At 37.4% G+C, this 15,364-nt stretch overlaps 1 protein-coding gene across 1 annotated transcript in view; it reads right to left on the bottom strand.

The window, feature by feature from the left end:
• The window catches only part of LOC124777302 (EF-hand domain-containing protein 1-like), a 203,751-nt gene that overhangs the window by 97,849 nt on the left and 90,538 nt on the right, over positions 1-15,364 (bottom strand). The window contains exon 6 of the mRNA XM_047252653.1: positions 12,839-13,023. Within this exon, the coding sequence (XP_047108609.1) occupies positions 12,839-13,023 (185 nt within the window). The remainder of the gene's footprint in view (positions 1-12,838; positions 13,024-15,364) is intronic.

Below are 15,364 nucleotides of genomic sequence, written 5' to 3'. Positions count from 1 at the left end.
GAGGCTGGTTCACCTGTGGTCGTCCCTTCCCCATCATCCCCGCCACTGGGTCTTGCCCCTCCCGAGGTGGAACAAGATCCGGAGTTCAATGGTTTGTCGCCCGTTCTGTTCCGAGCTCCGGTGGTGGGACGACGGGGGCCTCTTCGTGAGGGTCACTTCCAGCCGTATTCGAAGGTTCCGGCTCGAGGGTTGGCAGATCCCCTTGACTCCGGCCTTCCAGTGGATGTGGAGGTCATCGCTCCTGCCCGACGCTCCACCTTCCGATACAGTGGATCACAGTGGCTTCACCCCCCGAAGGAGGAGGAGTGCAGTAGCCACCAGACAGATCGTGGGAGGCGCACATTGGCACGGCGCGTCACGGACGGTAGTTGCCGCAAGTAGAGTCCCGTCCACCAGAGGGCACGCGAGAATTCGGACGTGACCTCTGCTGGCGTAACAACAACAACAACAACAATAACAACAACAACAACAACTACTCAGGCAGCATGGGCTGTGTCCAGTCAGTTAACATCGGGCCTGCCTAGGACTCAGTCCCGGTCTATGCTAAGTGAAGTGCTACGTAAACGTGAACAGTGTTACTACAGTATCCTCACTATTACAAACAGAATATATCATTTTTAATAGTATACATTTATTTTGTCATTTTGTAAAAGTATCAGAAATTGAGCACACATGATAGACACACCATTGCCAGTCCATTGCAGGATAGCCAGACACGAGATGTCACCAAAATGGATGTGGCAACAAACTAAATCAAAATTGAAAATGTTGGTCGCAGTGACAACAACCAGTTACATTTTTCAATTAACATAGACATAGATGATAGTAACATTACCATTCACAATGATACAATGATGAGAGTAAATAAGACAGGGTCACAATTTTCTCCAGGGAGTATTTTTGCTCCTGGCGAAAGTGTAAGTCTGGCACATTGTAAATGTGATTGGACAGGATGCAGTGTGCACAGTGGAAACCCTCATCATGATGCAAATGTTACAATGGAATTTAAACAGTTTCAGTGATTCTAAGAACAAGTTTAAGAAAGAGCAAAAACAAATACTGTAATGATGTACTGACAAAAAAATTTTATGAGTTTTCAAAACAACAGACATAATACACAAAGGGAATTACTTGAACAGAAAAAGCAAACTCTTGATCCTTTAAAAACTGACATAACACAACAGTTCAATGACTTGGCAAAGATTTGCATGTTTGTCTTTCAAATGAATTATCAGATATACTAGTAAGTATTGGGAAAGACTGAAAACACAACTTCTCAGTGATTTGTCACAAGATACAGATAATTTAAGCCAAAACATATCATTAGTAGGAGGAGCTATCTGAGGCTTGGACAAAAATGCAGTAGGAGCAGTAACAATTGTACCAGAATATAGATACACTCACAGGTCCTGTTGACAGGTTGCAAACAGTGTACAAAGGCCTACCTGAACAGGTGGAAGACCTGTCATTGCAACTAAGTAGCAGAAGTTTAAATACTCAGTTCATGAGGAAGGAGCAAGAAAGGATAGATAAATACATCAAGGAAATAAAGGATAGAGCTGAGGCTGGTATCCTAGACCAAGGCAGTACCCTGATGCCAAAGGTAGTCCACAAACACAAGAGTTATGTAGATGTGATCAAGGACAATGAAGGTACAGAAGGTAGCACTAAGAGCTAAAATAGATCACAGGTTGAAAGCTATGGAAGAAAAATTGCTGACTAACATCATTAGAAACACTGAAAAGGAAATGGAACATTCAACCTCAAGCCATTAGGTGTCAACAGACAGGATAGATAATCCAAACATCTATCCACACTTAAATCCTATCTAGTCAGGTGAAATAGATTGCAACTATAACATACAGCAGGCGCTACTGACTTCTGTCCCTGTCACACTGAAGTATTTGGAATATGATTTGATACATCAAAACAATACCACAATGGCAATGGACAGTGCTGCACACTTTTCTACTTTCATTGTGGGTGAAGGTTTATTGCAACATAGGCAGTTTCTGAGCGAACAAACCCAGTCATGTTCATAAGAGCCTTCCAGAACATTTTCCCAAGGAACTGGAATGAAGAACAGAAGATACACTTTGTGGTAGGTCATACACAGAGTGATGTCTCACTATGGGCCATTGACATGGCAGAAAAATGTGACATCTACGAACAATTTGAAATTCCTAGACAAGTTTCGTCCAGTGAAGTACAAGCAAGAATGAAGCATGAAGAGTTTAACCTGGTGCCATTTAGAAGTAAACAAGGAGGGATCAGAAGATACTTTGAGAAGTATCTGAGTGAAACCCATTACTGGACAAACCCAATATCACATGTAGATGTCCTAAAAATTTTGAAAAGTTGACTACTGGCTAACATATATGAGAAATTAATGACCGTTCCTGAGGACAGTATAGAAAATTTCCTCTCAATTGTTGATTCCATTGATCTTACCCATGAAGAGAGACCTGCACAACCACAAAGTGACACCATGCAGGTAGACCCCACACAAACTAACGAACAACATGTTGGAATGGCTATAACAACCAACATGTCTGGCAACCATATCCCCCTCACAGCAATACCAACAGGAACCAGTTTCGTAATGGAGAGGGACAAAAATTCAACCAAGGACACAAAAATAACCAAGGGCAGACTTTCAATCGGTCAGGATTTAATGGCCAGAGAGTTTATAGTCAGCAAATGTACAACATGTCGTTGACTGGAGGCAATGACCTGAATGGCAACTGGCAATGGCAGAACACAACTGGGTGTCAAAATAATCTGCCACTGCCTGACTATAATCAGTACAATCAAAATTACATTTTGAATAGTAGCCAGGGACAACAAAATTTCAAATTGAGAGCTGCACTGGATACTAACTGGTGAAACCAGATGCAGAATGTGCATGTACTTGAGGTTATCCATAAAGAGGAGGTCAGTGCTCAGGGTAATTCAGAAAACTTGAACTGGTCCAAATAGGCCCCCATTCAATGATCAGTAATAGGGGTGAGGACACAGAACTAGTTAAAAGCTGTTTCCTTAGATATGACAACTGCGGTGATATCAAAGATGACCTGTGTCAGATAGATATTACCAACTGTGTAAATAAAAATGAAGACACAGTAAAGGCAATAATAAATAAACAAATACTTGCTTTAAGAGTACTCACAGCATCGTACACTGGAGCTAGAATGAATATAAATTCACAGGGTCTGTCTGACCAATTACAAAAATGAGGACACATACTGATACTTCCAGTCCGAAACTGTAAAATCTAAACAGCTGTAGAAATTAAGTCTGAAGGCAGAAAATTGTAGGACCAGAATATTAAATTAATTTTTGTCTTGTATTACTGACACCATCCAGAACAGAGCCAGAGGTGTGTTTGTTTACCACAGGATCATGTTCACAACTTTATATTACACACTCACAATGTTTGGGAACACTATGGCATCTCCAAAAGCCTTAGTAAGATAAGCACTTATTGTTACTAACTAAATTTAAGACAAAATGTTCTGCACGTAATACAAAAATGTGTTCTATGTCAGAAGGCTAAGCATACAAATAAGTCAAAACTAATTGGACTACATCGACTAAAAGACCCTTGGAGATAGTTTCTTTGGACATGTCTGCACCGTATACTCAACGGAAAGGAGGTGTAAGATATGTAGTTGCACTATATGATATTTTCTCAAAGTATGTCAAATTGTATGCTGTATGGTCAGTGACTGTGAGCACCATCTTCAGAAGGATTACAATGGATTATCTACCCATAGAAGGCAAGAAGGAAATACTGTTGACAGACAGCATGTTGGAAAGAGTTCATGAACACTCACAACATTAAACATATACTTGTAACCAGGTTTCACCCAGAAGCAAGTCCCAGAGAGAGAATATTTAAGGAATTTAACAGATTTACCTGGACTTACACCCCTCACAAATACATAAGTGTATCAAATACATTACTCCATTCCAGCAAGTTGTTAATGATCTCCCACACAGCTCAACCAGCTTCATACCTACAGAATTGCTGTTTGACGAAAGACAAGTAGAAAATAGGGATAAACTTATATTCAAGTCCCTAGGAAGGAAGTATCACATGAGGAGAAAATATGTCAGACACTGGTTAGAACTGAAGAAAAGATAGACTATGGAAAACAACTCTATGATAGGAAATTAGGACACACTGTGGAGAACCATGTGGGACTACAAGTAATCCTTAGGACCCATCCAAAATCAACAAACTATGGCAACTTGAATCACAAGTCACAGCTACTGTACACAGGCCAATTTGTTTTATCAAAAATCAATCACCCAGGTCTGTAAGTTAGTATACTTAAACAATAAGGAATAAGGGCTCTACCCACACAAAGATTTACACGAACTTGTGCACTAAACAGAATTTGACACTGATCAAGCATGGCTTAGAGGAATGTACCATATGTAAGTTTATGATCTACTGCCCACTTGAATATACTTATTACAACTGATATTTAGTGTTAAGGAAAGATTTCATTTTTGCCTATTTCATTTGGGTTGCCTAATTAGGATTTAAGTTTTAGCTATATAGAATTTTTTTCATATATTTACGGGCCCAAGAAGCTCAGAAAAAATGACTCCTGCTGAGCACAAAAATTATTTGAAACTGTACTGTTTAAAGACACAGTATGTATGCAATTGAGATGCAGTATATGTAGCAGTGAGGACAGAACTGCATACATGCAGTAGCTACCTTTAAGGTTGACAACCTCCACACATGTGCACAGCACAGCGTAAGCCAACAAATCATTGCCTGACAACGATCATAGCTTAGCAAAGAAATGCCATGTAATCTACACTTAGAGAAAACTTTATAATATGACTTCACTACTAAGGAAATAAAATGTCTACACTACAGAAATGAAATGATCATGTGGCACTGTTGGCCAGAAGGCCCCTTCAGGGAAGTTTGGCCGCCAGGTTGCCAATCTTATTTCAGGTGACACTACATTGGATGACTTGCGAATCAGTGATGATGGAATGATTCACTGACACTGAAGTACACTGTTTAAAATTGATGATGACACTTGTATAATACAATATTGTACTGTCAGAATGTATCAACAGATAGTAAACACAAAGTAAGTGGATTAACACAAGTAGGTAGTCATGAAACAATGTACTCAATAGTTCTCTCGTGATGAAGGAAAGACTGCAGTGGGAGAGTAAAAATGAATGCTTCTTCCTATCCATAAAATTTCCTGTAGACCAGTCGACAAATCCTAGTAAACTTGTCAGAGGGGTAGTTAAGCATAGTTATGTAGGTCTATCACAATTTCCTTCCTCTGCATCTGTAATGATGAATAATTGTGGATGGTGTGATGTATGAACACAAAACTTATTCAGATATATTGGTAATATTGTATGAAAATATTTTGTCAATGCTGGAAAATGAGACTGAAAAAACAACAATCTGTGTAATGTTAAAATGAGATGAACTGTGAAAACAGATTGTTCACAAATGTACATACAAAAGAGTAATCCCTGGGAGCAACAGGTGATAAAACAATAAGGTAAAAACTGAAAGATGTTATGAGATATATAATCAGAAGAATTTTACATAATATTAACTATCTTGTATGTATAATGTCCATCTTTATGTAAATGTTTGTATAATATTTATGTAAAGAAATGTAAATGTCATATGAAAATGTACAGAGTAAGAAATATGCAAACCTGATGTGTCAATATATTTTAAAATGTAAGTACTCAGGGTATTGTAACAATGATGAAATGTAAAAACTATGATGCAATGTAAAGCTGGATATGTTTTCCAGGACTGCATATGTGAAGTAATAACTGCAAATATGCTACAAACATTTTGTGAAGGTTTGAAACCCATCATTCCATGTGTATTCCCATAAAAAATGCTTGCCAGTGCTTGGGAAGTAATAAACATTTGTATCCTCAGTGGACTCAGGTATCAACAAGACATTCTACCACAGAGAGGGTATGGAAACAAATAAAGGCATTGGAGACTTACCTTGTACCCATTCAAGTGCCTTTGGGATGCTGAGAGTGTGAGACTGGTTCAACCACTGAAACATGTGGATTATAACAGTGGTTCAACCACTGAAACATGTAGATTATAACAGGAACAAAGTCCTGGGCTATAAATGATGAACCTCATCATCACAGCATTGATGGTTTCACTATACACAAGCCTCAGCACTCCATGTTGCAGCACTGGTTTTTCAAAATTCCTATACTTCAGGTGATGCTGATGTTCAATACAGCAATCACCAACAGTTCATACACATTGACCCACGTAGGTGCTGCCGCACTCACAAGTAATATTATTAATTCCTGGTGGGTAAACACTGGTCTGATTCCTTGCCTGTTGAGGACTCTGCCTATCTTCATAATTGTTGCACACCAGAATGGAAGCCATGCTGTATGTTGGCCCTCCTGACTTTTTTTAACACAATCATGTGTTGGTTTTCTTGCCAGTGTTGACTTGTGTGTGGGGGGAGTAAACAAGGTAAACTTGGCCATGAATACAAGTTTCAGTAACCTGATAGATCAAGAGTTTAAAGTACACAGAAAGGTGTAAATAGTGTAATGCACCACGACAGTGTACTGATTTTCAACAATGACATCTGCCAAACAGCCATGCAATTTATTTTATTTTCACTATCAGTTTCAGCAATTCATTATGCCATCTTCAGGCCCCATATGCACCTCTAAAAAATAATCGATATTGACATACTGGGGCCATATGTTTCTGGATATTGTGAATTTGTAGCTTAAGTACTTCCTACAAAGACTTGACATACAAATTGAGAGGTGAAAAGATATAATAGGGAGGTATGTTCATCTCAGTAAGCTAACAGAAAACTGAAGGTTAAAATAGCAATTATTTTATGTACCTCTTTTGTTTTTCACTGATCTCAGCATCTGTTGATCTTTTAAGCTGGTGCAAGAAAGATGTATGTAATTGTGGTCTCAGTATTGTGTTAAGTAATATGCAGAAGTCACCAAGTTTTCATTCTACTGCCAAGCTACATCCTAATTTCCTTCTCCCAATGTAATGAGGACTTTAATTTTTAAATGGAGATTTTCAGAGGTGAAGTCAACATTAGGAGAGAATAGCCACCTCAACCACACCAGCATTGTTGTACATCATTGAGGAGAAAAGACAAATACCAAGCTGCACACCAAAACCAAAAGGAATTAACATTTATTCAGTGTCCCAGAACTGCCACAATTTTCTTAACACACACGCATCTAGGCCTGTACATGTTTCTGGGTATACAATTTTTGGTGGAGCTAAACAATAATTACTGCAAGTCTGGACAATGCACATTCTCTCTCTCTCCAACCACTATAAAAGCTATGAGGCAAACTTGCAAAAGGATATCAATACAATGAAAATTCCTCGTGAGATATTTACTAATAGAGCAACATTAGTAATTTAAGGACATCACTAATAAACCCTAATATGGCTATGAAATCTTCTGTAGTGGAATCCTTGAATAGAAAGTTCTTGGTAAGTTTACCACATCAGATATAGATAAAATCTCATGCTTTCAATCACCACCATCATCACTGTCATCAGGGGCCATGACTAACTATCATGAAATTGCTGAAGCTCACATTTTTATACCCAAGTGATTGCGTATAATTGCTTAGATTATATTAGTGTGACATCACGCAAATAGAGATGAGGACAGGCCCAAGTGATACTGTGGTCAGCCTCAACAGGGTCTCCCTGTTTGTGAAAGTACCAGTAGAAGGAACATTAAGATTACTGGCTGTTCATTTCTTTCTTGAAAACTAAAAATTATTCCAACATGTCCTAACTACTAAACATTTTTTATGGTGGAAATTATTACAAAATGACTGATTGAACAGCCATGGGTTTGCCACTGTCACCAGTCATAGCTAATTTGTTCATGGAGAATTTTGAACAATGACTGTTGAATAGTGGCACCTCCATCCTGCCTGCTTTTTCAGATATATCGATCACACATTTTTAATCTGGCTACATGGCAGAGAGGCACTGCAGCAGTTTATTGACAACATGAACAGAATTCATCCAAATATAAAATTTATGATGGGTAAGGATGCAAAGTAGCTTTTCATAGGCGTGTTGGTGGAATGGAAAGCAGATGAGAGACTCAGCCATTCCATATGTAGAAAACCAGTGCATACAGATCTGTATCTCAATGGACACAGCTTTCAACAACCTACTCAAAAGATAGCTATGCTGAACACCCTAACTCACAGAGCCAGAACTACTTCAGACAAGGAGCATCTCAGCTCCAAGATGAATCATCTGATGATGTTGTTCAGAAGGAACAGGTATTCAGCCCATTATATTAGGTCAACACTGGCAAGAAAACTAACACATGATTCTGTTCAGTAAAGTCAGAAGGACCAACACACAGCATGGCTTCCATTCTGTGCTGCAACAACTAGGAAGATAGGCAGAGTCCTCAGTAGGCAAGGAATCAGACCAGTGTTTACCCACCAAGAATTAATAATATTACTTGTGAGTGTGGCAGCAGCTACATGGATCAATGTGTATGGACTGTTGGTGATTGCTGTATTGAACATCAGCATCACCTGAAGTACAGGAATTTTGAAAAACCATTGATGTTAAATAACTGCAAGGTTATGTTTGAACAAATGAGAATTCTGGCCCATGCTTGAACTACTGGGACTCTGTGATTAGAGAAGTGGTGCAAGTTAAGACTCCGTGATAAAATCTTTTATAGAGACGCTGGCTATGCACTTATTAATGCATGGAACCATGGACTTAATAAAGCAAAAGCCCATAGGAAGTCTTTTTGTAACTACTGCCGGATGCAAGTGGTGGTACTGCTAGTGACGCTGGGCAGAGTGTGCAAGCATTATCTATGACCATAAAGGATGCCACCATAGTACACACCGTCTTCTTGATGTCACCATGATGTAATCAAACCACTGAGATGTGGTTGCTTGGGTATAAAAGTGTGAGCATTACCAGTTTCATGACAGACAGACATAGCCCTTGCCGCTGACAATGGAGGTAGTCATCGGAAGCTTGAATTTCATCTGAATTTGATGTGGCAAGTTTACCAAGAACTTTTTATCCAGCATCAGAACTTCCTGGCAGATTAAAACTTTTTCTGGGACTGGAACTCAAACTTGGGACCTATGCCTAATGGTGAACTATTTCCCCATTACACCATTCCTTCCAGGAGCACCATTCCCACAAGGTATGCAGGAGAACTGGTATGATGTTTGGAAGTTAGAACAGAGGTACTTGTATAAGTGGAACAATAAGGATGGGTTTTGAGCCATGCATGGATAGCTCAGCCAATAAAGCACTTAACCACAATGAGAAAAGGTCCCAAACTTGAGTAATGATCTGGAACACAATTTTAATTTTCCAGGAAGTTACAAATCAAGCAAACATTCTGCTGCAGGGTAAAAATTCATTCTGGAAGTAATAAACATTTTGTTTTAAAGACAATTCCAACTTATGGAAACTCTACAGGTAATTTATCCTGATTGTTCTGTGCTGGCAGCGGTTGTGAAGTTATTAGACTTCCACAGAGAGTCTCCTGTCTTCTGATTTCTGGTTTCTCTCTATCTTCCATCAGTAATGTTTCTAGTCTCTTGGAATGTCTAAAGTAAAATATTCAATTTTTGGTCATCTAAATCCTTATAAATCAACAATATTATGGAAATGATAGATTCTACTGTCCACAAAGATGATACACTGAATTTGAGATGAACACAATGAAACATATTGCTCTTTTGGCCAAAGCCTTTTTCAGGAAGGAAAACACGCACATTCACACAAGCAAGCACACTTTATATAAATATGAACACTATCTCCAGCCATTCTGGCCATAATGCCTGTGCCTGAGCTTGTCTGCAACTGAGTGTGTCATCTTTATAGTGAGTAGCAATACATCCTTTTCAAGTGTTGATACCACAACCCAGACTTCCCATTGTTTAAGTCATTAGATATATTTTTTGTCACATTATTCTTACACTTACTTGCCAGTTCTCTAACAGATTCATATTATATGTTGTGTTATCTTACAGCACACAATGAAAATTCATATATTTACATATGTAAGAGACCAGCATCCCAAAATAACTTGAATGTGGTCTTGATGAACACAACCAAACCATTTCATCACTACCTTTGCTAAAGAGGTGATCTACTGATATTTCTTGACTACAGATGTTTACCGTCTTCAATGCCAAGCCATCAACACAGAACTGGCCAGTCCATCTGTGTCATCATTATTTTTAGTTTTTGTTATATAAAACTACAAGGCCAGTTCAAGATCACATTTTTTAATCTCCAGGATCATTTAGCCTGTGCTAAAACCTGAGTATGGATATTAATGTAGACAAAGTGACTTTCCTCTGATCAAGTTTCTAGCAGAGAACAATAATGACAGCTGACACACATAACGAATTCTTTCACTATGAAATAAAGAAGCAGTTTACAAAGTTTCCATTAATAATTGATGTTGGTTAAGGCACTACTGACTGACCACTCTGCACTGCAAAATAAACTACCCAAACACTTTCAACTGACTGACTCAAAAGTTCAAACTGCCACAGGGTTCTCCCAGTAACAAGATACTTATAACTGTAACAGGAATAACACACCAGCATAAGAAACAGCATTTGAATGTGACTAGATCAGCAATAAATTCATTCTTAGTTACAGTTCAGCACTGGTATCAGCAACATGAAAAATGTTGAACTTCTCAGTTTTTGAAAACATTTAATATAATGCAGACACATGTCAGCATTTCACAAAATAACCATGCTGATATGGGAAACTTTCCTGGGATGATACTCCAAGAAATTTTAATGCGATTATTTTTTCAGGGAACACCTATACAACATGTGAAAGCTTGTAGCTGTATGAATCTTTGAACATAGTTTCCAAAAGGTTAAATCAAATGTAAAACTACAATGTTTTTGCATACTTATGGGGACTGGTTTACATAAGGAGAACCTGCTGTTCATCATAATTCAAACTGATACAAAATTTTCTTTTACTGCCTTCCATTAAAAATGAAACAATGACAACTATGTGGCAAAGTACCCTTCAAGGTATATGGTGTTTCACCTACTGATGCTGTCAGAGCATATAGAATCATGTACACATTTATATAAATATAGTTGATTACTTTATTAATGAAGTAACACAGATTAGTAAGAAAATAGTCCTTCAGTTATCATATACAGTTTCAGTGGTATACCATTTGATACAGGCACAATGATGAAATAGATATTCATAATGTTGCAAAACAATGTGAAATGGAATGAGAATGTAAGAACAGTTGTAGGGAAGGTGAAAGGTTGACTTCAATTCATTGGGAGGATTCTAGGAAAGTGTAGATCATTCATAAGGAGACAGTGCACAGAACAACTGTGTGATCCATTCTTGAATGATAATTGAATGTTAGTTGCAAAAAGATATGAAACCAAATGGGAATGTGAGGTCAATTGTAGGGACGGTGAATGGGTGACTTCGGTTCATTGGGAGGATTATAGGAAAGTTTAGCTCCTTTGTAATAAAATAGACACTGTATAGGAAAATTTTGCAACCCATACTTGAATATTGATTGAGTGTTTGGGATCCCCCCCCCCCCTCCCCAAAGGAAGACATCGAGGTAATCCAGAGATGTGCTGCTAGACTGTTACTGGGTAGATTCAGTCCACACTAAGAATCATTACCTGCAACAGACTGCACAATGATCCCACTACTGCCAACATACATTTCGTATAATGACCCTGACAACAAGAGAAATCAGGACCTTGCTCCATTTGTGAGTGAAACAGCAAAAATAATGACTATGGTACAAGGAACCATCTGCCAAACAGTGTTTGGTGACCTGCGGAGTATGGTTGTTGATGGAGATGGTGTTGTGGATCTTTAGTGTGACTGTACACAAGTTTATCAAACAATGGAAAATCCAGGATGGAATGTAACAATACGAGAGAAGGAAAGTTGCTACTCACCATATAGCGGAGATGCTGAGTTGCAATAGGCACAATAAAAAGATTCACACAATCATAGTTTTTGGCCATTAAGACCTTTGTCAGTAGTAGACACACATACACACACGCACGCACACACTCGCACAAGTGCAACTTGCACACACGTCTACAGTTTCAGAGAGCTGAAACTACTAGTTTAATCTTACAAATGACCTACAGAAATCAGTTAAAAGTTTCTTAAATACCAGCTGCACATAAGAACATGAGTATCCTTTTTCTTCTCATGATATTACTATGGAAATCTTGGAAAATATCTGATTGTATTGAATTGTGTCTGCTGAAGCACAACAACATGTGTAGATACAGATAAAGAAGTGAAAAATATCAAACTTGAACTAAAAAATGTCTTTGATACTGCAAAAGTCTTTAATAATTTTACTATTAAGCATATTTTGGAACATTTTTGGTGGGTAACAGTAATAAAAAATGAGAATAAATGTATTTAAATAAAAACAGTCTAGGATCACATGTAAGTTGCTAAGATTTAAAATTTATTGATCAAGAGACTGGTTTTGACCACGATATGATCATCATCAGATCATTCAAACTCCATAATGGTGGCTGGAGAGAGTGGTGAAGAGCAGCCCCGCTACTAGTGAGTATAAACACTGGTCTTATAATGATCATATCATGATCAAAACCAATCACCTGATTAATAAATTTTAAATCTTAACAATATACATGTAATTCTAGACTGTTTTTATTTAGAAACTTTCATTCTAATTTGACTACTGATTATTAAAATTATAGATGGTATATAACTTTAGGCTCCTACCAGGCAAATCATTCCAGTTTTTGGGCAACTTGGTCTTTTTAAGAAGTAAAGGCACAGGGTCTCTTCCATCATTCTTCCCATGGACCTCTTTGATTTCAACACAGTCATCAACAAGGAAGTAATAAATAATAAAAGGTTTTAATTCTTCACATTCAGCATCATTTTCTTCTAAAACAGCATACAGTCTGTTCATAAAAGAAGGCACTGTAAGTCACATAAAAAAAATCAAGTACAAACTTCATCTAAATTTATTTGATTCCAATCTGCTAATGACAGAACTTAAAATGAATATTTCTTTGTTTCCAACAAATCAGATTGTGGCATACGAAAATCACCAAGGATTCATGTAGTTAATATATTTAGCAGCAGTATTACAAACAAGAAATGCAAATCATCAGAAATCTATAAAATGTTCTGTAAGCAACCTCTAGAAAAGGCTGTAAATGTAATTAAGAATACACATTTATTATACTAACGTAGACATTTCCTTTTATGTAGTAAATTTCCCCACAACATTTCAACAGTAACATCACATTATTAAAAGGATGGTAATTATGATACAAGAAACTATGATTGATAACTATTCAGCTTTGAGTGAAAGAAGAGAAAGGCATCATTTACAAAATAGTTGAGTTAGAATTCTATAACCTGTCTCGTTGCCTAAACAAAAAAATCAAATATATGATTTGGAAAGATGTTATGGGTACAGATATCAGCCAAACCACTGGTTTGATATTTATGGTTAAGAAAGATGTACAAATTAAACAGGAGGAATTTCCATGGCAGATCACAGAGATGATTTTTTTCTTTAAATTTACAATTGTACAACCTAGCAGTTGTTGTTCCACTTGTCCCTATTATTCTGTCAAATGTAGAGTGCTTTCATTCATGAGTAGGAATTTTTTGCCTTAAATGTAGAGTTACCAGATAGATTAAAAACAAGTAGTATCTAAAATTACCTCTAAATCACTTTTCTTCTTCGTCTATGCAACCCACTGTGAAATGCATGGCAGAGAGTAATTTCTATTGGACAAGCTATTTTTCCATTTCTTTCCATTCCATTTGGGTTTCCTTTTATTCCTATTGCATATGGAGTGCAGGAGTAATGCCTATTAATAAATGCTCTGTGTGACTGGTAATTAGTCAGCTCTTGTCTTTTGGGTCTCTACAGGTTTCATACTTAGGATGCAGTGGTATTTTCCTAGATTTCTCAATTAATATTGGTTCTTTAAACTTTGTAAGTAGGCTTCTGTATCTGATAGGGCTTTTCAATTCTAGTGTTTTCAGTTGTTTCTCAATACAACATATTTGAAATAGTGACAAAATTAAACTTGAACAGTGCTATTGTATCTTGGTTTGTAAAGGAGCTTTTGAAAATAATACTCAGCATTTCTTATTTTGGTTTTGTACTGCCAATAATATCTGGAGGGATTGCCAACTTGCTAATCACATGTTCTACAATCATAGATTGCTTCTCATACTGTCTTGTAGGCAGCAATCAGACAATAGGAACAGACTCAAGACCTTATTTGTGAGTGGTATTTACTTTACTATACTATTCTACTATGTGCATATTAATCCAAAACTTGGTTAAACTTTTTTTCTAAATCTTCAATAAAATAATTCCAAAATTTGGTCTCATCATTATGATATTTATACAAAATGTTGGCCAATGTTGCATGGTCTCCATCAGGGTGGACCAGTGCTAATTTCACATCTTAAATAGTGTAATTTCATCCAGCACATAGAGTCAGTCAGTCAAGGACATCACTGAACTCTACTTTCATTGAATGGCAGAAGTGGGGAGATGGGGCTGACAACCTTTACTGATAGTTGTTTTTATTTGCATTCTTATTGACTGGCATTTATGAATAATGGACAAGCCCATATAGCCAAGACAATGGGAGCCTGTACCCATTATTATGACCAATTTTAGCAGGCTGCTTCACAATTTCAGTCACCTCTTTTAGCTTCCTTCTAACCGCTGACTTGCTGTATTGCTAACAGAATGCTTTGTCTCTTCAGTGTAAACTATTCCACACTCACAGCTGACATAAACTCCAGGATTGTGTCATTTGTCAATAGAATTCTTCTTGGAGGAACATCTCTTATTTTCTTGCTGTGTGAGTAGGTCAGCTTGACGTGGAGAACTATTACAACAGTTCAATGATGCCCTGTGTTTGCAGTAGGCAGATGATGTGTTTTTTGTTCCATCTCATCCTCCCTTTCATTTTGTGCTGCCGTAATGCTACATATGGTTCTGTTGCTGTAGCCATTGATTCGTAAGAATACCACACATAATAATCAATAGTATAAATTTGCTAACTTATGTCCTGGTGAAAACTGTTACTGAGAAGCTCTGGCATCTGTGATGCCACATAGAAGCATCCATCTCAGATTCTGCCCATGTCTTTGAAACTTTTAAAGATGAGAATATCTGATCCACAAACATTATAGTAAGTTTCGACATCAAGCCCTTATTCATTGAAAGGTGGAAAGTACTGAGAGTTTGTCTCCTTTCATTTT

Source organism: Schistocerca piceifrons, chromosome 2, assembly GCF_021461385.2.
Source record: "Schistocerca piceifrons isolate TAMUIC-IGC-003096 chromosome 2, iqSchPice1.1, whole genome shotgun sequence".
In the NCBI taxonomy this organism is placed as follows: domain Eukaryota; kingdom Metazoa; phylum Arthropoda; class Insecta; order Orthoptera; family Acrididae; genus Schistocerca; species Schistocerca piceifrons.
Note: the sequence above shows the minus strand (reverse complement) of the source record. Positions and strands in the feature narration are given on the sequence as shown.